Raw genomic sequence first — 20949 nt, 5'->3', positions numbered from 1 at the left:
AGCTGTGGGTAGTGACTGAAAGAACGAGATCGCGAGTGCAAGTGGCCGAAATGAGTTTCCTCCGCAGGGTGGCTGGGCTCTCCCTTAGAGATAGGGTGAGGGGCTCGGTCATTCGGGAGGGACTCAGAGTAGAGCCGCTGCTCCTCTGCATTGAGAGGAGTCAGATGAGGTGGCTCGGGCATCTGATTAGGATGCCTCCTGGACACCTCCCTGGTGAGGTGTTCCGGGCATGTCCCACTGGGAGGAGGCCCCGGGGAAGACCCAGGACACGCTGGAGGGACTATGTCTCTCGGCTGGCCTGGGAACGCCTCGGGATTCCCCCAGAGGAGCTGGATGAAGTGGCCAGGGAGAGGGAAGTCTGGGTTTCCCTGCTGAGACTGCTGCCCCCGCGACTCGACCTCAGATAAGCGGGAGAAAATGGATGGATGGATATTAATATTAAAATAATGAATAAAATCTTTATTTTTAAATGTATTTTTTTTTATATAATACTGTTACTGTCCTTGTCTAAATGTATTTTTACTGTCTAAATATATGTATTCAGCTAGTGTAAACATGCATGATGCTATCACAGCAAATGCGAGGCTGAGACTGAAGCTTTACCCTTTGTTTCCGCTGAGAGACGTGCTGCGTGACTCATTTCCCCCCGCGTACAAGTTATCTTAGGTCGACGTTCACGGTTTGACTTCTGAGATTCAGATCGAGCTCTAGGTAATTTTTTTTCAAACTGGCTGGTTCAACTTAAATTCGAGTTCTAATGAGTTCGAGAACTGAGGTACCACTGTAAACCGAACAGCGTACTTAAATCTAGCATTGGAAAGTTTTTTACGGTCAAACTCCGGGCCTTGCCTTGGTCTTCCAGCCAAGGCCCAGAGATAATAAGCTTCACGAGCTTCAGCATGATATAGAGCAACATGCTCCTTCCAACCAGGTCTAATGTTATACGTCCTACTACCCTTATATTGTTTGTGAAAAATTTTACCCCCATCAAACAGAGCAGCCACTACATCCTCATACATGCAACAGAGATCTCTCTTGTGCTCCTCAACCTGACAGTTGACATCCCTACACAAAAGAGCTACTCTAGGTAAATAAATATTACTTAAATATTTATCTGTTGCTATAATAAACCGAGAAGTCCTCTTTAGTGAGAATTGACCAATCTAATTTTGCAGTGGCAACACCACTGGAAGCATTGTTATTACCAGCTGTTGACGGCAATTTTTCAACATTTATTGAAAAACCAAAAGGTATATGGTCTGTTAGTGCTAGCCCATACCCAATATACATATTCCCTAAAGCTGCATGCCTATCTGCCATGCTAAAACAATGGTCAAGCCATGATGTAGTATGCCAGGCTTCACTTATGTACAGTTATGTGCAAAATAATAGCAGTGTGTTTAACCCCCTGGGGTCTGAGGCCTCTTTTCCACTTTCGGGGTAGTCTGACATGCCTTGACATTTTAAAATATTTCACCTATCTAAAAAACATTTATCCCAAAGTGATACATTTGCTTTTATTCAGCACAAACTCAGCACCAATAATCTGAGACCTCTTAGAATGTTATTATTCTATTTTTTGTTAAAATCAACTTTAAACATATACTTTTCAAAAACCTATTTTCAGACATGCTGAGAAATTGTAAAAAATCACATTATACACATTTCTAGGTAAGACTTTTGAGCTCTGAAACTTATAGACACAGGGGTTGGCTACACATAGGTGAAAGTGACATTCTGAAATTTTATGTAGTTTGATTACTAAAGTGTTAGTACTTTAGAGTGACTCTTTTTCTCAAAGTCAGTGGCCTTCAAAATGAATATTGATGAGATAGGTGTCCTCACACCTGTAGTAGTTTGCATGCTGTCAATGGCCCATCAGTCTGGAATGTCACTGCACCCCACACCCATCACTTTGGAAAGGCAGTTTGAAACGCAAGAAAAGTAGCAACAATAAAATCCCTTTCACAGTTTATTGGTAGATGGAATGAAAAATGAAAAACTGTTACTATATAAATATAGAAAGCGATAAATATGATGCAGTGACTATTATTAACGCTCTGGGGACGAGGGCATCGTCGACCGCGTATCTTTGTCGTGTATTTCAGTTTATATCTCGCTGAAATCATTATGTAAAATCATGAAAAAAACACCGACTAAATCCGTTATCTGTCTTCTTTTCAAAACTTCCATTGTCAGAAGTATTAAAGTTTTTAAAATTAGGTTAAATAGGCAAAAAAGCAAATCGTGTCACCTTTCTTTGTTTTACTTGTATCGCGAGCGTTTAGGACCGCTCTCAGCGGAAGATCGCTATTCACGTTCTAAATACGCTGCGTTTGAATCGGCGACCACGTGATTGCAGGCACATGGGCTTAGCCCACTGAGACATGAATGCAGGTATGAGCTTCGCTGCTGAAAGTGCCAACACTGGCTTCAGCGGCAGAGACGTATCCGTGTGCTATATTGTAGCCGATCAGTGTAAACACTACCCAGACATGTGCTCTTGTTTATTTCGGTCACAATGGGCGTATTCACATATTTCTTTACCCAATACTAACTGTCGGATTATCATGTTATTATCATGCGAATAGCGCGATTTGCAAGTGGGTGGGCGATCAGAGCCGCTTCGAGACGCAGACGCTTAAGTCAGTCACTCTTGTTCTTTCAATTCGTATCACGAAGCTGTAAAAATATATTTAGTCTCTACTAGGGGTGTGCAAAGCAGCCGGTATTTGTATCTGTATTTGTATTTGTTGAGGGGGGAAAAGTATTTGTATTTGTATTCGTATTCGAGTAAAATTCAAAATAGGCGTAAAAATCCAGTTTTTTTGCGTTGCACTTCTAATTTACGTTATAGTGTAAGTATTCTTTAATTATATCCATTATAATAATTATGGATATGCAGTAGACAGAGTAACTTAAACGTACCATATAACTCCTACAAGTGCATCCAATTCGACACAACTACACAAGCATTGTTTTAACCTTTTTAACCAAACGTTAACGTTACTCTGTCAACAGCCTATTGTCTAAATTACCGAGCTAACAGAGCTACGTAAATAGAGCGAACATGAGAGCACCTGACTGCAGACGTCAATAATGCAGCGTAATGGAATAATCTCCCGATCAAACTCCGCTTCCCGAAAGTTATAAACTGCCTCCGGAACCCAGTTAAGGTACAAAAATCTATTCAACAAAAACAGTGATACAGTTAAGTCTTTTTTCGCTCAGCCGAGCCTTCTCTGTTGCTGTGTGGAGCAGCCTGTGTCAGTCACCTCTTTTACTCCCCCCCCCCCCCGACTCCTGAACTCACTCACTCACTCACTCACTCATCCGGGCATGCACTGCGGTCTCAAGAGGAAACGCAGCTTTTTGATATAAAGTTTTTCTTGTTCCCGAATACAAATATTTTTTAAAGTATTTGTTCGAAATAAGTATTCGTAAAAAACACATTATTTGTGCCTTTCCGAATACCGTATTCGGGTTCGGCTCCACCCCTAGTCTCTACCTATATATATTTGAAAAGTAGACCGTCCAAGGTTTCTGAGAGTATTTTTAAAATGTGTATATGACAAAAACTCTGAGTTATTTAGACGGTTTTGCGAAATTTTTGTCAGATCCCGCCGGTGGGACCGCCGAACCCAGGGGGTTAAAACAGAGGAAAAGTTCCATGTTCCTAATAGCATTTATTTCCATATATACAAAGGCTTGTTCCAAATGAAAACATGAACATTTTTTTCTTCTTTTTTTACTGAAAATGAAGAAAAAGAATATTAGGTTGTTCAAAAAAATAGCAGTGTCTGCATTTTCATTTACAACTTATAAAATAACTTACAAACAGTATATTGACAGTATAAACTGAAAATGAAATGAAGATTTAGCTTTTCCTTTAAGCACTGAACTAATATTTAGTTGTATAACCATTATTTCTGATCACTGCTTTACATCTGTGTGGCATGGAGTCAACTAACATTTGACACCTGCAAACAGAAATTGCAGCCCAAGCTGACTGGACTACATTCCACAGATCTTTGGCATTCTTGGGTTTTGCATCAAAAACAGAATTTTTTAGGTCACTCACTCTGATTGTTGAAGTACTCACAGGTAAATGGAGATCTTCTTTGATCTCTCTGGAGCTGATCATTGGATGCTTCTTTGCCATTCTTATTATTCTATGATCTAGGTAGTATTCCTTTTTCTACCACGTGTTTCGGGTTCTCTTTCCCCATTTCAAAGCATTTGAGATCTTTTTAGCTGAGCAGCCAATTATTTTCTGCACTTCTTTGTACGTTTACCCTCTCCAATCAACTTTTTGATCAAAGTTCTTTCTCCATCAGTGCAATGTCTGGAACGACCAATTTTACGCAAGGGCTAAAACCAGCAGGTACAACATCTGCTGCCTTCCTTCATTAAATAAGGGCCATAATTGACACCCATTTCTTCACAGATTGAATGACCCCCCTAACTCCACACTGCTATTAATTTGAACACACCCCTTTCATTAAATGAGTCAATTACCCCCAATTAGCAGCATGCATGTCATGTCTGTTAAGTCTGCTGGTTGGCCATTACTCTGCTACACCTAGTCATTTTTTGTTCCCATGTTGTATCATAATTTCGGCCAAAATCAGTACTTAAACACATTAGTAATGTTAGACTGCTATTATTTTGCACGTAACTGTATGTCTAACTGTCTGAGGGCAGCAACACTTTACTTGAAAGAATAAAATTCTCTCTACAAAAGTTGATCAAATGACTAGCAAACTGAGAGTTTCTATCTGTAATATCAGCATTCATGTCCCCCACCACATATACACTGCAGGTGCTATTGTCTTGTAAAAAAGCATTAATAAAAGCCAGCTTATTGAGATATTCATCCTCATTTTCACGAGACTCATATGGCATATATACATTTAGAATGACAAAATTATTATATTCATGAGTATATTGTATACCAATACACCAATCTACATCGAGCCTAATCGGCTTTATCACACCATCAAGCTTTTTATCCCAGAGCACAGCTACCCCTCCTAGAATTCTACCTCTATCGTCTCACTAAGATCAATCTTTGACTCCCCCACACCCAGGAAGTTTTGATCAAAACAGTAAAATTTTTCTAAGTCTTGTTTAGCTAAAAATGTGTCTTGCAAACATAAGATGTCACATTCTGTCAGCAAATTGTCCACAACAGAACACCGAGCTTTATCCCTTGCACTCTGCCCTAAATGCAGGCCACGGCAGTTGTAAGACAGTACCCTAATTGACATTATTAAACCAATACATTAGCACCAGAGGGAACATTTACCTCCCTTATGGGAGGCACAGTATTCAATCCAACAGTACTGGCCTTACGTGGTTCATAATAACACCAGACCAGAGCCCCTTCAGGCCAGAGGTCAGGAGTGTACATTTCACCAACGTCATTACATTCAGCAGTCCCTTTAAAAGAGCCAACCCTGCTGCGTACATTGTCGATTTTCTGGCAGGTGACCTCCTTGTTAAGTTTACCTATAAGATACAAGGCAAGCGTCTCTGCTTCCAGGTCTGGGGAAAATTTAGTGGCAAATACACTCAATGATCTGGTCTTCACAGTTTTGATGGTACTCTCGACTCCAGTACCTATAATCGATATGAGCCCACGTCTCTTATTAGACGTGACCGGCCAAATTTATGACTCAAATTATTATGATTGGCTTTTTTACATATACTACGTGTTAGATTTCAAACTACTGAGCTAGTGTTGCTTTTAACAGCACCAAACACAAAAAACAGCAGTCACAATTAATACTCAGTAGAGTATGCTCAGGAAAATTACACTTAATGACAATGCAAAATTACTTTTTTTTTTTTTTTTTCTTTTTTTACCTGTGTCCCATCTCCTGGTAGTAGCCTGCATGTCAAACTTGATCCTGGATACTGGGATGCGTTTGATAGTGTGGTCATATTGGGCAGTGAGATAGCTCTGGAAAATACATAAAAAGGGGGAAAAAATGGTTAAATAGGTATCATTGTAGCTATAACCATTTATCGAATTCAAAAAAGGGTACCACTGTAACCAGTAGATTAACTGCACTTGAAATGGCAACTTGACAATCATGTCTAAAACGTGATTATTATGAAATATTATGGTTTCAGTTTCTAAACACAAACTACGAGAAACTAAAGTTATTAAATACCAATTTTGTGTTTTTATGAACAACTGAGTATCAGGTAGTTACGTACCTTTAGCAGCATACTGCTACCAGTCTGTAATGGGTGTAATTCGTGATTCGAGCTGTATCTTACGCCACGTTGACTGATGGTTTAATTAACAAATAAATAAATAAGCTAACCAGTCGGCTTGTACTTATCGTTATTTTATACCATACGATATACAAATGGTGCGACCACTTACAGCGAAACAAAAAGTTTCTATATCAATTTCAACTATTTCCGCGCTGCTCAATACTGGTAAGACGGATGTCATCATTGCAACACTTTATAGCAGGGGTGGCCAAGCTTATCCACAAAGAGTCTGTGTATGCAGGTTTTTGGGATAGCCTTTAGGTCAGCTGTTCAAGCCTATGCGTGAGGACTCTTTAGCCAATCAATTCTCTAATTAGTAATCTAATTAGGGACCAGCAGGCAATACCTGCATAGACAACGGCCCTTTCTGGATAAGATTGGCCACCCCTGCTTTAGACGTAACGAACGTAGTATACAATGTTACACAAATTTTGCACCTTATGCAATTCACACATATGCATTATAAAGTTAAATAACAAACCAAAAAATGTATTCATTGTACGAGGACCATTCCGTTGCTATAAGTGACGTGATTTAGTCAACGTAAATCGCCCTTATTTTCCACCTCTATTGCCCTTTGGAAGGGCGCTGCAGAGGTAACATTCGTGGAACATCACACAAAACAACAATAAAACAACGTTCATATTATTGTATACGTTTGAGTATATTACTTTAGCATACAGAATTTTTCAATAAACGTTCATTTCATTTGCTAAAATAACTGATATCCTAGTTCGCTGCTATATAGTTACAGACATGAGAACTTGAAAAAATAATAGTAATTTCAGCGTACTAAGCCGTCTGATCTTTAAGACAGTGACTTACATGATTAAAATCGCATTTCTACTACATTGTAACACCAATCCGTCTGGAAACTGTTTAAATTTATGCAAATGATTAGAGGTACAGGAACAACCACCTAACTATAAATGTCATGCGTAGTTCGAGTCTGCCTAGGAAAAACGGCGCTCGAACATTAGTATTCAAGATGGTAGATAAAATCTTCCGGGTCATTTTTGAAATGCCTGGCGGTGATTGGGCAGAAACTCACTCTCAGCAACGTGTCTGTGTCACGGTCTCGGATCTACACGATGGACTTATGAAATTTAAGGCCGCTTTCTCGATGTGTTTATTTATTTTATTTTTTTTGGTGGGCAAATATATAAAACAGGCCTATCATAAAACAATTTAAAACACTTTAAAGTGTTTTTGTATGTTTCATTAGAACTGAACTGTATATTAGTACTTAGCTGTATATTAGACCATGGGAAAATGTTACAACTCAACACTGTGTTCTTATATATTGAAAATGGTAAATTGAACATCGTTCATGAGTAAAAGTGTAAAAAAAAATCACACCCTTTTGGTGACACAGTGTAGTTGAATCTATGTGGTATTTCAAACAAGTATTTTTTTTCCTTTTTTTGTCATTTATAGGTTTGCTAATATGCTAATCAGAGGCGGAGCCAGACATTTTATACACCCGGGGCTTAGCCCCAAAGGGTAGTATGCATGTGGAATTGGGGCGGGGGGGCGGTTAGAAATGACTGAAAAACATGCTGTGAAGTTGAAGATTTATTAGGCTGTGACTCTACTAACCTATCAGAAGCTTCTTAAGCTCAGAATGGAATCGTCTGGAGTTTTCTTATTAATTAAAGACACAATAAACGTAGTGTATATATACTCCTAAATTTGATGAAAGTGATAGAAAATAGACATCTCTCTCTCTCTCTATTCTGACATTTAACTAATTCAAAAGATATTTCAATATTTATTTATCTAAAACAAAACAGTTTGATGATTAACAGTAAAAAAAAATGTTTTTTCCCTAAAGTGTATGTTGTAAATATCTGATTTCAACTGTGAATATACTGCTGTGTATTGAAATTCCTCTTGTTTTGCATAGAAATATATTGAATAACATACAAAGCATAATATATAAAATAACATTTACCTGAGTTTTTTCTTTGAAAGAAGCCCCTTATGTCCATTGTTGTGTACATCAGTACATAACTGAAACCAATTTAGAGTGCTTTATTTAGCCGTGGAGGGTAACAACTGAAAATATGAAATAAACACACATGTAAGCAAAGACTCCATTTGTTGATTCACTCGAACAGCAAGTAACGTAATATGGGTCAAGTGATCAGTTTGATATCAATCTTTTGTGATACACCGTCATATTTACATTATTTGTACAGTACGAATGATTTGCTTTGGTACCTGGTCAAACTTAAGCTCTCCTCTGTCTGCCTGTCTGCACTTCTCCTACAGCAAACTCGCAGGCAGCAGCTTCTCCCCCCTCGCTCACATGCGTAAGTGCTGTGCTCAGTCGCCTAGTGCCTGAGCTCGGATCATACCAAAATTAGGGGGAATTTACGACTGTGCGCTATGTGCTTCGAATATTGTGTGTAGTTTTTGTTTTATACAGTTGTCAGTCAGGCATCTAATTATGAAACAAATTACACTCCAAAAGACCCTGGGCTTCTGAAACAACAACCCGGGCTTAAGCCCAGTAAGCCACCCCCCCGCTCCGCCAATGATGCTAATAACTTTGTTGTGAAAATTAAATTGATTATCACAGCATTGGTGGTCAGAATGAAATACTAGGAACTGAATACTAGTTTGGTTGTAATTGCTGTTCTACTGTCAATTGGTATAATAATGAAACATGAAAACTAAGAGGCCACAGACTTGGGTGGGAATCAAATAAACAGCAACCATTAACCTTTTGTTATATAATTCACAATATTTTGGGGGGTGGGATGGCAAATGACAGGATGCCATTCTGCAGTTTCATTAACCCCATGCATCTCCTTTTATTGCTACTATATCATTTTAACTCTGCTACCTACTATTCCAGCTCTCCTTCTGCCATCTTGTCCCTCTCCAACTGACATCTGCACTGAAAACTTTAATCTGCTCTTTTCATTTATCTGTCCATACCACTTTCAATTTGTGCTATGTAAATCTGTATTAGAATTATCATAATAGTTTAAAAATAATGTAATTACTGTGTCAATAATTTAATCTGTTGTATTACTGTATCACTGAATGAGTCAGATAACAAGAAGACAGGGATTGAATTTTAATTCTTTCAGTTACTGAGGTTATATAATAGATTGTTTACCACTCATGAGGCATGTCTTTGTAGTTGTTAGGGATCTCCACCAGCAAGTGGTTTGTTTTGACACCCTGTTCTGCAAGATGGCATCCATTTAACATAGCACAGCCATGGGGGCCTACTGGGAGGTGTTTGTGATGTTCATGCATGACATGACCTTTTCTTCTTCTGTTGCTGTCATTTTGTTTGGTTATTACAGCAATGATGTAATACAGTCATTTGATTGTTATTGAATTATTTTTACTGCCCTGCTATCCTTGTGGTTAGCAAGTTTTGCAACTTTTGATGCAGGGTTGCAAAATAAATAAAATTATTTTTTTAAGAATACTAATGATAAAAATTAAACAGTAATGGTAGTAAACAGGATGTTTTATATGGTTTCAGTTGCAATAATAAAAATTGCAAATGTGGAAAGGTACAGTAAATGAATTTAGTTTTATATATTTACATTGGAATACAGTACATGGTCTCCATTAGTAATTCTTACTAAGAGGAGTACTAATTACATTATATTACTAATACGTAATGGGGGCTGATTTTACAGACTGAAAAGGATAGATTTGCTCACCAATTCAGTCCTTATGCAGTCCTGGCCGAAATTATTGGCACCCCTGGAATTTTTCCAGAAAACGCACCATTTCTCCCAGAAAATTGCTCCAATTACAAGTATTTTTGTATACACGTTTACTTCCTTTATGTGCATTGGAACGACGCAAAAAAAAACGGGAAAACATAATTAATACACAAATAATTTTACACAAAACTCAAAAACTGGGCCAGACAAAATTATTGGCACCCTCAACTTAATATTTAGTTGCACGCCCTTTGGAAAGAATAACTGAAATCATTTGCTTCCTATAACCATCAACAAGCTTGTTACACGTCTCAACTGGAACTTTCGACGACTCTTCTTTTGCAAACTGCTCAAGGTCTCTCAGATTTGAAGGGTGCCTTCTCCCAACAGCAATTTTGAGATCTCTCCATAAGTGTTCAATCGGATTTAGATCTGGACTCATTGTTGGCCACTTCAGAACTCTCCAGCACTTTGTCTTCAACCATTTCTGGGTGCTTTTAGAGGTATGTTTGGGGTTTTTGTCCTGCTGTAACACCCATGACCTCTGACGCAGACCCAGCTTTCTGACACTGGGCCCTACATTGCGCCCCAAAATCTTTTGGTAGTCTTCAGATTTCATGATGCCTTGCACACAGTCAAGGCATCCAGTGCCAGAGGTAGCAAAACATCCCCAAAACATCTTAGAACCTCCACCATGTTTGACTGTAGGTACTGTGGTCTTTTCTTTGTAGACCTCATTCCGCTTTCTGTAAACAGTAGAATGATGAGCTTTACCAAAAAGCTCTACCTTGATCTCATCTGTCCACAAGACGTATGTTGTGAACTTCTTGATTATGTTGCACATAGTGGACAAAGGAACATGACGATCTCTGGAGATGGACTTGTAGTCTTGAGATTGTTGATGTATTTTTCCAGAATTTTTGTTCTCAAGTCTTCAGACAATTCTCTGCTCTTCTTTCTGTTGTCCATGCTTAGTGTGGCACACACACAACAGAAAGGTTGAGTCAACTTTTCTCCATTTTAACTGGCTTCATGTGTGATTGCTATATTGCCAGCACCTGTTTCTTGCCAGAGGTGAGTTCAAACGAGCATCATATGATTGAAATAAAACGATTTACCCGCAATTTTGAAAAGGTGCCAATAATTTTGTCCAGCCCATTTTGAGTTTTATGTGAAATGATGTCAAATTTGGCTTTTTTCTGTTTTTTTGTGTTGTAAATATTCACATTTAACTATTCCATTAGAAATAAATATATGTTTCCATGAGATTACAATACAGCTGGTTAATTGTAAATTATTTGTTACTTACAGTTGTCAATGTGGTTCATGTATAGAATAAATACAGATGTTTATGTTTTAGACGTGAGACATCTTGTCCAGGGTGTACTCCAACCCTATGCTGCTTGCTTAAATTGTCACAAATTCACTTTTATTACCTGTATTTGATGAATCATTCCTGCTGTCTGTGTGTTGTGCTTATTGGGTTTCTCTGACAGTACAAAAACCACATTTAAGAAAATTGCTTTTAATGTGTTTGTGTTTATGAGCGTATGTGTACCCTGCAGAGGAGTGGCATCTTGACTAAGGTGCACTCCAGCCTCAAGTGTCAAGAGCAGCATGGTTGGTGTGGTGATTTGGTGGAAACAAGTCAATTGTGTTTAATCTCGATTAAAAAAAAGAATATCTGTGAATAGTGTGCTTCAAGCTCTGATTTGGATTTCTTCTCTGCTAGTAAGGTAGGACTCTGTCTTTGTTTACTTTCTGTCTTGGACTCAGTTGAAACTGTTGTAGTGTCTGCTAGTTTCTGTTAATCAGTAGTTTCAGGTAGCCAATCAAGTGTAGTTTCGGTCTCGCTGAAGGTGTAAATTAGGGGTGGGGCTAACTGAGTTATATTGAAGGTGAGTCCGCCACAGACACACGTGTCTGTGGCGGTTAGAGACAAACGCAGTTAATCTGTTACTACTCATTCTATCCTTTTCTATTCTATTCTCAATTTTGCGAACTCACACCATCACTGCAGACATGTGCCTCAGACCTATCCCAGTCCACCTATCTCTTAGATCTAGAAGATCCCATCCAACATCCAGGCGCCGCACATCCAGTAATCTTATCTACCCTCCCCTGTCATCCCAGTCCCAACGTCGGGTGTTGGGCGGTCTCTGGAATTGCCAGTCTGCTGTAAAGAAGGCTGATTTCATTTCCGCCTTTGCTTCCCACCATTCTTTTGACTTTCTGGCTCTAACTGAGACCTGGATATCCCCAGAGAACTCGGCTACACCAGCTGCTCTCTCCTCTGCTTATGCTTTCTCTCACTCTCCACGCCAGACTGGCAGGGGCGGTGGCACAGGTCTGTTACTACCTCGGAACTGGTGCTTCACACCCCTCTCTCTCCCCCAGCTCAACATTTCATCCTTTGAATTCCATGGAGTTGCAGTTTCCTCTCCATTCAATATTCTTATCATTGTTGTCTACCGCCCTCCTGGCCCCCTAGGCCACTTTCTAGAGGAGCTGGATACTCTCCTCAGTCTCTTCCCCACTGACAGCTCCTCTCTCATTCTCCTTGGTGACTTCAATCTCCCCCATGACAAGCTCCTTTCTTCTGGTCTCCTCCCTTTTCTCTATTCCTTTTCTCTGACATCCAACAACTGCTCTCCAACACACAAAGGAGGTAATGTTCTCGACCTGGTTTTCAGCCGCCCCTCTCCAGCCACCGACATCACCATTACTCCTCTTCACATTTCTGATCACCACTTAGTATCCTTTACCATCACCCTTCCTGTCTTACCCAATCCTGGCTTTCAACATTTCTCACCCACTAGACCAAACCTCCACTCTGTCTCCCCTTCATCTGTTGCTTCCTGCACCCTGTCCTATCTTCCTGACCTTAACTCCTTTTCCTCCCTTGCACTGGAACCTGCAACTGATACTCTTCTCTCCTCACTTTCCTCATCCATTGATCACCTCTGCCCACTGTCTCTTAACCCCAAGAAAAATCGCCCTGCTCCTTGGCTTTCAGCTGCATTGCGCAGCAACCGAAGGGAATTGCGGGTAGCAGAGAGGACATGGAAGAAATCTAAACTTGATGCAGATCTGTCTTCCTACCGTACTCTTCTATCCAAATTCTCTTCGGATGTGACTGCAGCTAAAACTGCCTTTTATAAGGAAAAACTTGAGCTATCCTCACATGATCCCCGTAAACTCCATAATATCTTTTCATCACTACTCAACCCTCCAACTCCTCCTGCTCCATCCTGCTTGACTGCTGAAGACTTTGCCACCTTCTTTTACGAAAGGATTGGGGAAATCTGCCAGACATTCTCTCCCTCCCCATCCACTACACTACACACCCAGGATTTCCCTTCCCCCTTACTGACCCAGTTTACCAGTCTTACAGTTGATGAGATCATGAAAGTCATCATCTTCCAACCCTACCACCTGCCCACTGGATCCAATCCCTTCCACATTGCTCCAGACAATCTCTCTGGACCTTCTCCCCTTCATCACCACTATCATTAATGGCTCCATAACTTCCGGTCATGTACCAACAGCATTCAAAATAGCCAGGGTCATTCCCATCTTGAAAAAACCCACTCTAAATCCCTCGGACACTTGCAACTACCGACCAGTATCTCTTCTTTCCTTCCTTTCAAAAATCCTCGAACGCACAGTCTACAACCAGCTCTCTCTTTACCTCTCTCAGAACAACCTCCAGGATCCTAATCAGTCTGGCTTCAAAGCAGCTCACTCCACAGAGACTGCCCTCTTAGCAGTAACTGAGAAGCTGCATGCTGCTAGGTCAGCTAAGCTGTCATCTGTCCTCATCCTTCTTGACCTATCAGCAGCATTTGACACGGTTAACCACAAGACTCTCCTATCCATCCTTAGGAGTCTTGGCATTGGTGGTTTGGCTTGGCAATGGCTTGCATCCTACCTCGAAGGCCGATCATACAAAGTGACATGGAAAGGACTCACATCTACCCCACGTAGTCTCTTCACTGGCGTCCCTCAGGGCTCAGTTCTTGGCCCACTCCTGTTCTCCCTCTATACCAAATCTCTTGGTGAGGTCATATCCTCTCATGGCTTCTCATACCACTGCTATGCAGATGACACTCAACTCATCCTCTCGTTCCCTCCTTCAGACACTCATGTCTCCACTAAGATATCTGCATGTCTAGCTGATATCTCATCTTGGATGACCGCTCACCAACTGAAACTCAACCCTAGTAAAACGGAACTGCTGTACATCCCTGCTGACTCATCCCCCCTCCTGGACCTTGCGATCTCCCTCAACAACTCCCTGATCCGTCCTTCGGTTTCTGCTCGCAACCTTGGGGTTACCATGGACAATCGTCTATCCTTTTCCTCTCATATCGCCAACGTTCCCGCTCTTGTCGGTTTCTCCTGTTTTAATATCAGAAGGATACGTCCATTTCTTTCCACACAGGCTACCCAGATACTCGTTCAGTCCCTCGTCATCTCCCGCCTTGACTACTGCAACTCGCTCCTAGCGGGTTTACCACTGAGCATCATTCGTCCCCTCCAACTGCTTCAGAATGCAGCTGCTCGACTTGTTTTCAACCTTCCCAAGTTCACCCACACCACTCCTTTGCTGCGCTCCCTACACTGGCTTCCTGTGGCTGCCCGCATCAGATTCAAAACACTGATGCTCGCATACAAAGCCAAAAATGATCTGGCTCCATCCTACCTAAAAGACCTCATCACACCCCGCACTGCACCACGATCTCTCCGATCCTCCAGCACTGCTCGACTGGTCCCACCACCCCTCAAGGCACAAGGAAGACACACCTCCCGACTCTTCTCTGTTCTGGCACCAAGTTGGTGGAATGAACTCCCCCTAGATGTCCGAACAGCTGAGTCTCTGAATGTCTTCAAAAGATGACTTAAAACACACCTTTTCCAGAAATACCTGAATTAGCACTTCTGGCATTAAAATTGCATTACTTAAATCGATGGTATTCATAGCCTTGGTTTTTACTGAGCTAGTATCCGGAAAAATTCATTGTGGAGTCTTAAAGCACTTATGTAAGTCGCTCTGGCTAAGGGCGTCTGCCAAATGCTGTAAATGTAAATGTAATGTAAATGATCAGTTATAATTTCATACAGTGATGGCATCTAGTTGACTCCTAAGGGAGTGTTCTGGACATGTTATACTGGGTGGAGCCCCTAGATCAGACCCAGCATATACTGAGAGCGCTCCCAGTAGGATTTGGAATTTCTGGCCATTAAGAGTGTGAGGGACCAAACACCAAGGCAGCACAAACACAGGAGTTTTACTAAAGAAAATAGAGCTTTATTGACCCCCAAAAATACAGACAGTTGATAAAACAAACACAATGAACATTAATATTGTATCCAGTGTACAAAAAACATGGTTTGAGATCTAAGTACAGAATAATTTATGTGTAGTTTATTGTTGTAATATGAACTTCCCCTGTAATTATGCAATGTAAGTCTGCTAATTCTCATAAAGTTAAAGTGCTTTACCTGTTCTCAATTCTGAAAGTACGGATTATGGAAGCAACTGTATACTGACTGAAATTTGGATGCAATAGCCAGATAAGCCAAATGTAAAGAATGTCACTTTTCACTGCTCTTATTTGACAATTTCGGACATGGGAACCAAGGAAATACTGCTTTGTGGATGCAGTGCATTATATTGTCAGTCAGTAGGCTTTATTGAACCATATACAGGTAGTACACAGTGAAACGAAACAACGTTCCTCCAGGACCAAGGTGCTACATGCAACATAAATTTACAACATAAATTAACAGAAAAACTAAAACTAGCTAAGAGGCCTAGTTAGCTGGCTAGCAGAGACAAGACAGATTGACAACATAATTTTCCAACATAGAATAAAGTGTACGTGCGAATGTGCAAACAAGAGCAACAACAAAAGTGCGATAAACACGACATAACATAACATAATAATATGGTGTTGAGGTGATGAGTTGAGGTAGTGGAGAAACAGTAGACGTTCCTTAACGTAGCAGCAAGAATTTAGGAATTAGTGCAAAAAGTAATCCAGTATTGAATATTGTGCTAAAGAGCATTTACAGGTTGGTGTGTACGATAGTTTGGTAGTGTAGGTCAGTGTGTTTGCGCTTGTGTTGATTAGTCAGTCCAGTCTCAATGTTTTGAGGTAGATGAGGTGAGCTGAGTAATAATGTTTGTGTGTGTGTGTGCCTTTATTAGTCCAGTCCCTTTTTGTTGAGAAGACGGATGGCTTGTGGAAAAAAACTGTTACACAGTCTGGATGTGTGTGCCTGAATGCTTCGGTACCTTTTTCCAGATGGCAGGAGTGTGAAGTGTGTGTGAGAGGGGTGTGTCCGATCAGCCACAATGATGGTGGCTTTGCGGATGCAGCGTGTGGTGTAGATGTCTCCAATAGAGGGGAGAGAGACCCCGATGATCTTCTCTGCTGTCCTCACTATCCGCTGTAGGGTCTTGCAGTCCAATATAGCACAATTCCCAAACCAGACCATGATGCTGCCGCTCAGGATGGTCTCGATAGTTCCTCTATAGAAGGTGGTCAGGATCGGTGGTGGAAGCTGGGCCTTCCTCAGTCTTCTCAAAAAGAAGAGACGCTGTTGGGCTTTCTTGTGTAGGGAGCTGGTGTTGAGGGACCAGCTGAGATCCTTCTCCAGGTGGACACCCAGGAATTTGGTGCTTTTGACGATCTCCACAGAGGAGCCATTGATGCTCAGTGGAGAGTGGTCGCCTCGTGTCCTCCTAAAGTCAACAACCATCTCCTTTGTCTTGTCAACATTCAGAGACAGGTTGTTGTCTTTACACCAGTCCGTTAGCCTCTGCACTTCCTCCCTGTACGCTGACTCATCGTTCTTGCTAATGAGACCCACCACGGTCGTGTCATCAGCGAACTTAATGATGTGATTCGAACTGTGTGTTGCTACACAGTCATGAGTCAGCAGTGTGAACAGCAGGGGACTGAGCACACAGCCTTGTGGGGCCCTAGTGCTCAGTGTGGTGGTGCTGGAGGTGCAGTTCCCGATCCGTACTGACTGAGGCCTTCCGGACAGAAAGTCCAGGATCCAGTTGCCGAGGGAGGTGTTCAGGCCCAACAGGCTCAGCTTCCCGATCAGTTGTTGGGGGATGATAGTGTTGAATGCTGAGCTGAAATCTATGTACAGCATTCGAACGTAAGTGTCCTTCTTGTCCAACTGTGTAAGGGCAAGATGGAGTGTAGTGGAGATGGCATCGTCCGTTGAGCGGTTAGGACAGTACGCAAATTGCAGTGGGTCCAGTGAGGGGGGCAGCAGGCTCTTGATGTGTCTCATGATGAGCCGCTCGAAGCACTTCATGATGATGGGTGTAAGTGCAATGGGACGGTAGTCATTGAGACAGGACACAGTAGACTTCTTGGGAACGGGGACGATGGTAGTGGCCTTGAAGCATGTGGGAACAACGGCACTGCTCAGAGAGATGTTGAAAATGTCGGTGAGAACATCTGCCAGCTGTTCTGCACATTCTCTGAGCACTCTGCCTGGGATGTTGTCTGGTCCAGCAGCTTTACGTGGGTTGACTCTGCGTAGAGTATTCCTCACATCAGCTGTAGTGAGACACAGCACCTGGTCGTTCGGAGGAGGGGTGGACTTCCTTGCCGCCACGTCGTTCTGCCTGTCGAATCGAGCGTAGAAGTTGTTCAGTGCATCTGGGAGGGAGCCGTCACCGTCACAGGTAGGTGATGTCGTCCTGTAGTGAGTGATGGCTTGTAAGCCCTGCCACATGCGCCGTGTGTCACTGTCTATGAAGTGGTTGTGGATTCTCTGGGCGTGTGCGCGCTTGTCTTAAAATGGATGAGAGAGGGATATAGGGCGGCTCTCCAAGGAACAAACAGGCACGCTTAGGTTCACTCAAATACACTTTAATAAGTAATACAAAATGATCTCACATTAACACCAATACTGAGCTATCATATTGAAGGCAATGCAAAATATCTCGTACTACAACGAATATCAAATAATATACATCTTATAGCTAATAGTATTAGGTGCAAAGGTATGAATATATATAGAAAAGAAGCAATTACATATACAAGAAGCAAGGAAACATAAAAAGTTACAAAATATTATCACAAGCGGCGATAATTTACTCGCAACAATTAAGGGAAAGCATAAGCAGTTGCAAAGCTATTTACACTCGGACGTGCCATCATCACCCACCTTCATGGACTGGGGAGCCCTTTCAGTCCTGGCAGGAGACCAACACGTGAGTTCCGAGAAAGTACCGGGCGATGAGCGCTCTATCCCACGGCTGAACTCCGGTCAGTACTGGGTTCTCCCCCTTCCTTTATACTAAATTTAGAGTTGCGTGTGGGCAGGGGGTAAGCTGGCCAGGCTCACCCCTTCCCCCCAGGCAATATATGGTGCTCCAATTCCCCCTTTAGTCCGAGTGATTCTGCTTGCGATAATACAATACAATGGGCGTCCTGGCGCCAGGTATCTTTGCGCAACGCCTCCCTGTTCCCCCCTAAAGGCAATATAGGGTGCTGTATACCGACCCCCCACCCTATCTCCCGAAACCAAGATAAGCATCCTGCATGCCGATCTAATGGCCCAGATGAGCATCCTGGCTTCTTTTATGAGCCCAAGTTATTTACGGCAAAATTAGGTTTTACAGGGGATCGGTAAATAACTTGTTCGTGCAGTGTAGTGACATTTGGGGTGAATCATGGACGATTGATCCAAATTTCAGGATGATTAGTCCACACGCGATCAGAATTAATTCATAATTATAACTTAATATTATAGTAAAAGGATTAATTCCATATCACGTGGGTGACGTAATCGTCTGTGAATTTATCCTAATACAGCGCTTCGCCTCTCTGATGGCCCGAGAAAGTTTGGCCCTTGCTCTTCTAAGGGCCACCTTGTCTCCCGCTTTGAAGGCAGAGTCTCGGGTCCTCAGAAGTGCACGCACTTCCGCAGTAATCCACGGTTTCTGATTGGGTCTTGAGATGATGCTCTTGGAGACAGTGACGTCATCGGTGCACTTGTTGATGTAGCTGGTCACTGATGACGTGTACTCCTCGAAGTCGGTGAAGTCGCCGTAAGTTGCAGCCACCCTAAACATGTTCCAGTCAGTGTTCTCAAAACAGTCCTGAAGAGCAGAGATGGCTCCTGCTGGCCAGGTTTTCACCTGCTTCAGAACCGGTTTTGAACGCCTGACGAGTGGTCTGTATGCTGGAATTAGCATAACAGAGATGTGGTCTGAGTAGCCGAGGTGGGGGTGGGGCTCTGCCCGATATGCGCCGGGGATGTTTGTGTAAACAAGATCCAGCGTGTTTTCCCCTTTTGTTGCAAAGTCCACATATTGATGGAATCTAGGAAGCACTGACTTGAGATTTGCATGGTTGAAATCTCCAGCAACAATAAACAGTCCATCCGGGTGTGTATTTTGCAGTTCACTGATCTTTGTATGCAGTTCCCATAGCGCTTCCTTAGCATTAGCGCTAGGTGGAATGTACACTCCAATAATGAAAACAGTGGTGAATTCCCATGGTAAATAAAAAGGTCTGCATCTAACAGTCACAAACTCCACCAGCGATGAGCAATAACTAGAAACTAGCACAGAGTTCTTGCACCATTTCGTGTTGATGTAAACACACAAGCCGCCACCGCGAGTCTTACCGCACAGAGCCGCATTTCTGTCGGCGCGAAACGAGGCTAGCCCGTCTAGCTGAATAGCGGCATCCGGTACTCTGTCGCTGAGCCATGTCTCCGTGAAAACAAAGACACAGCAGTCTCTAACCTCACTCTGTGAAGCCTGCTGGAGTCGGATGTAGTCCAGTTTATTGTCCAGGGAGCAGACGTTGGATAAGATGATGGACAGGAGAGTCAGCCGGCTTGGGTTTGTTTTTAGCCTAGCACAGATTCCCGCCTGCTTGCCGCGCTTCCGCTTCCTCGCGCACCGTTTCCGATGTCCCCTTCTCCTTCCTCCGGCATCAGGGAACGCCAAGGCTTTGAGGCCTGGTACACGCAGCAAGCCGAGGTCGCGTAGCTTTTCCCGCAGCCCATCGTGGATGTCGTTAACCGGGTTGTTTAGGTAGAAAAGTGTCTGGCGGTTGTATGTACGGACACCAGTCGCGACGATATCCATAAACAGAGTAAAATAAACGTGCTACACACAGAACTATTGTAAATGTAAATGAATTAGTTTTTATCAGTTTTCTTCATTGTCACCATTTGTCTTTTGATAATTTTGACTGAAAATAAGATGAGAAAATGTTTTATATTAATAACCGTAACATAGAAACAGGTGGTTGAAACCAAGATGCTTGTTTTTCTTCATTGACTTCTTGAATAACTTATTAGAATGTGGGTGTTTTACTTGAGTTGAACCTAAAAGTATAATTTAACTAAAATGCAAGCTCCCAGTTGATTTGAGTTTTGGTGTTTTGCTGGAGCAGAGCATAAAGGTCAGGTCAGGTCAGGTTAAGTTGGAGAGCATGCGCTGATGCAGCACGTTGCCACACCCACCACACAGTGAAACTCCTCATGATCCCGGCTGACGATCCCCCAGGCTGATACACGATCCAGTCCCACCCTCTGGAAATGACCATCCATCTGCCCTTGACCTGGTCCAGCCACTTGGGTCCTCAGCAATGAGGATTCTGCGAGCCGGATCACCCTCAGGGAAACGCGCCACATGGCCATGTAACTGACACTCCCTCACAATGCAGGTTATGTGCCTCATTCGGGACTCCTCTAGCAACCGCTCATTCGACACAAAGTCAAACCAGCGGTACCCAAGGATTCTCAGAAGAGACACAGTACCAAAGGAGTTCATTCTTTGTCTCAGCTCACTGGATAGTGTCCATGTCTCACAGCCATACAGCAAGACAAGGAGCACCAGGACTCTAAAGACATGGACCTTCATCCTCTTGCAAAGATTTCAGGAATGCCACACACCCCATTTCAGTGA

The 20949-nt window shown here is 42.3% G+C and overlaps 1 protein-coding gene across 4 annotated transcripts in view; it reads right to left on the bottom strand.

The window, feature by feature from the left end:
* The window catches only part of LOC140586894 (protein Mdm4-like), a 33279-nt gene extending 26005 nt beyond the window's left edge, over positions 1–7274 (bottom strand). For all 4 annotated transcript variants that reach the window (XR_011988685.1, XM_072708382.1, XM_072708384.1 and 1 more), the window contains exons 1-3: positions 7114–7274; positions 6226–6298; positions 5869–5965 (exon numbers count right to left, since the gene is read on the bottom strand). Coding sequence is in view for 3 of the 4 variants with exons in the window: in XM_072708382.1 (XP_072564483.1) it covers positions 5869–5946 (78 nt within the window). In the remaining variant the exon portion in view is untranslated. The remainder of the gene's footprint in view (positions 1–5868; positions 5966–6225; positions 6299–7113) is intronic.
* Positions 7275–20949: the final 13675 nt, after the last annotated feature.

Source organism: Paramormyrops kingsleyae, unplaced genomic scaffold, assembly GCF_048594095.1.
Source record: "Paramormyrops kingsleyae isolate MSU_618 unplaced genomic scaffold, PKINGS_0.4 ups82, whole genome shotgun sequence".
NCBI lineage: Eukaryota > Metazoa > Chordata > Actinopteri > Osteoglossiformes > Mormyridae > Paramormyrops > Paramormyrops kingsleyae.
The sequence above is the reverse complement of the archived record's forward strand: the minus strand, read 5'-3'. Positions and strand labels throughout refer to the sequence as shown.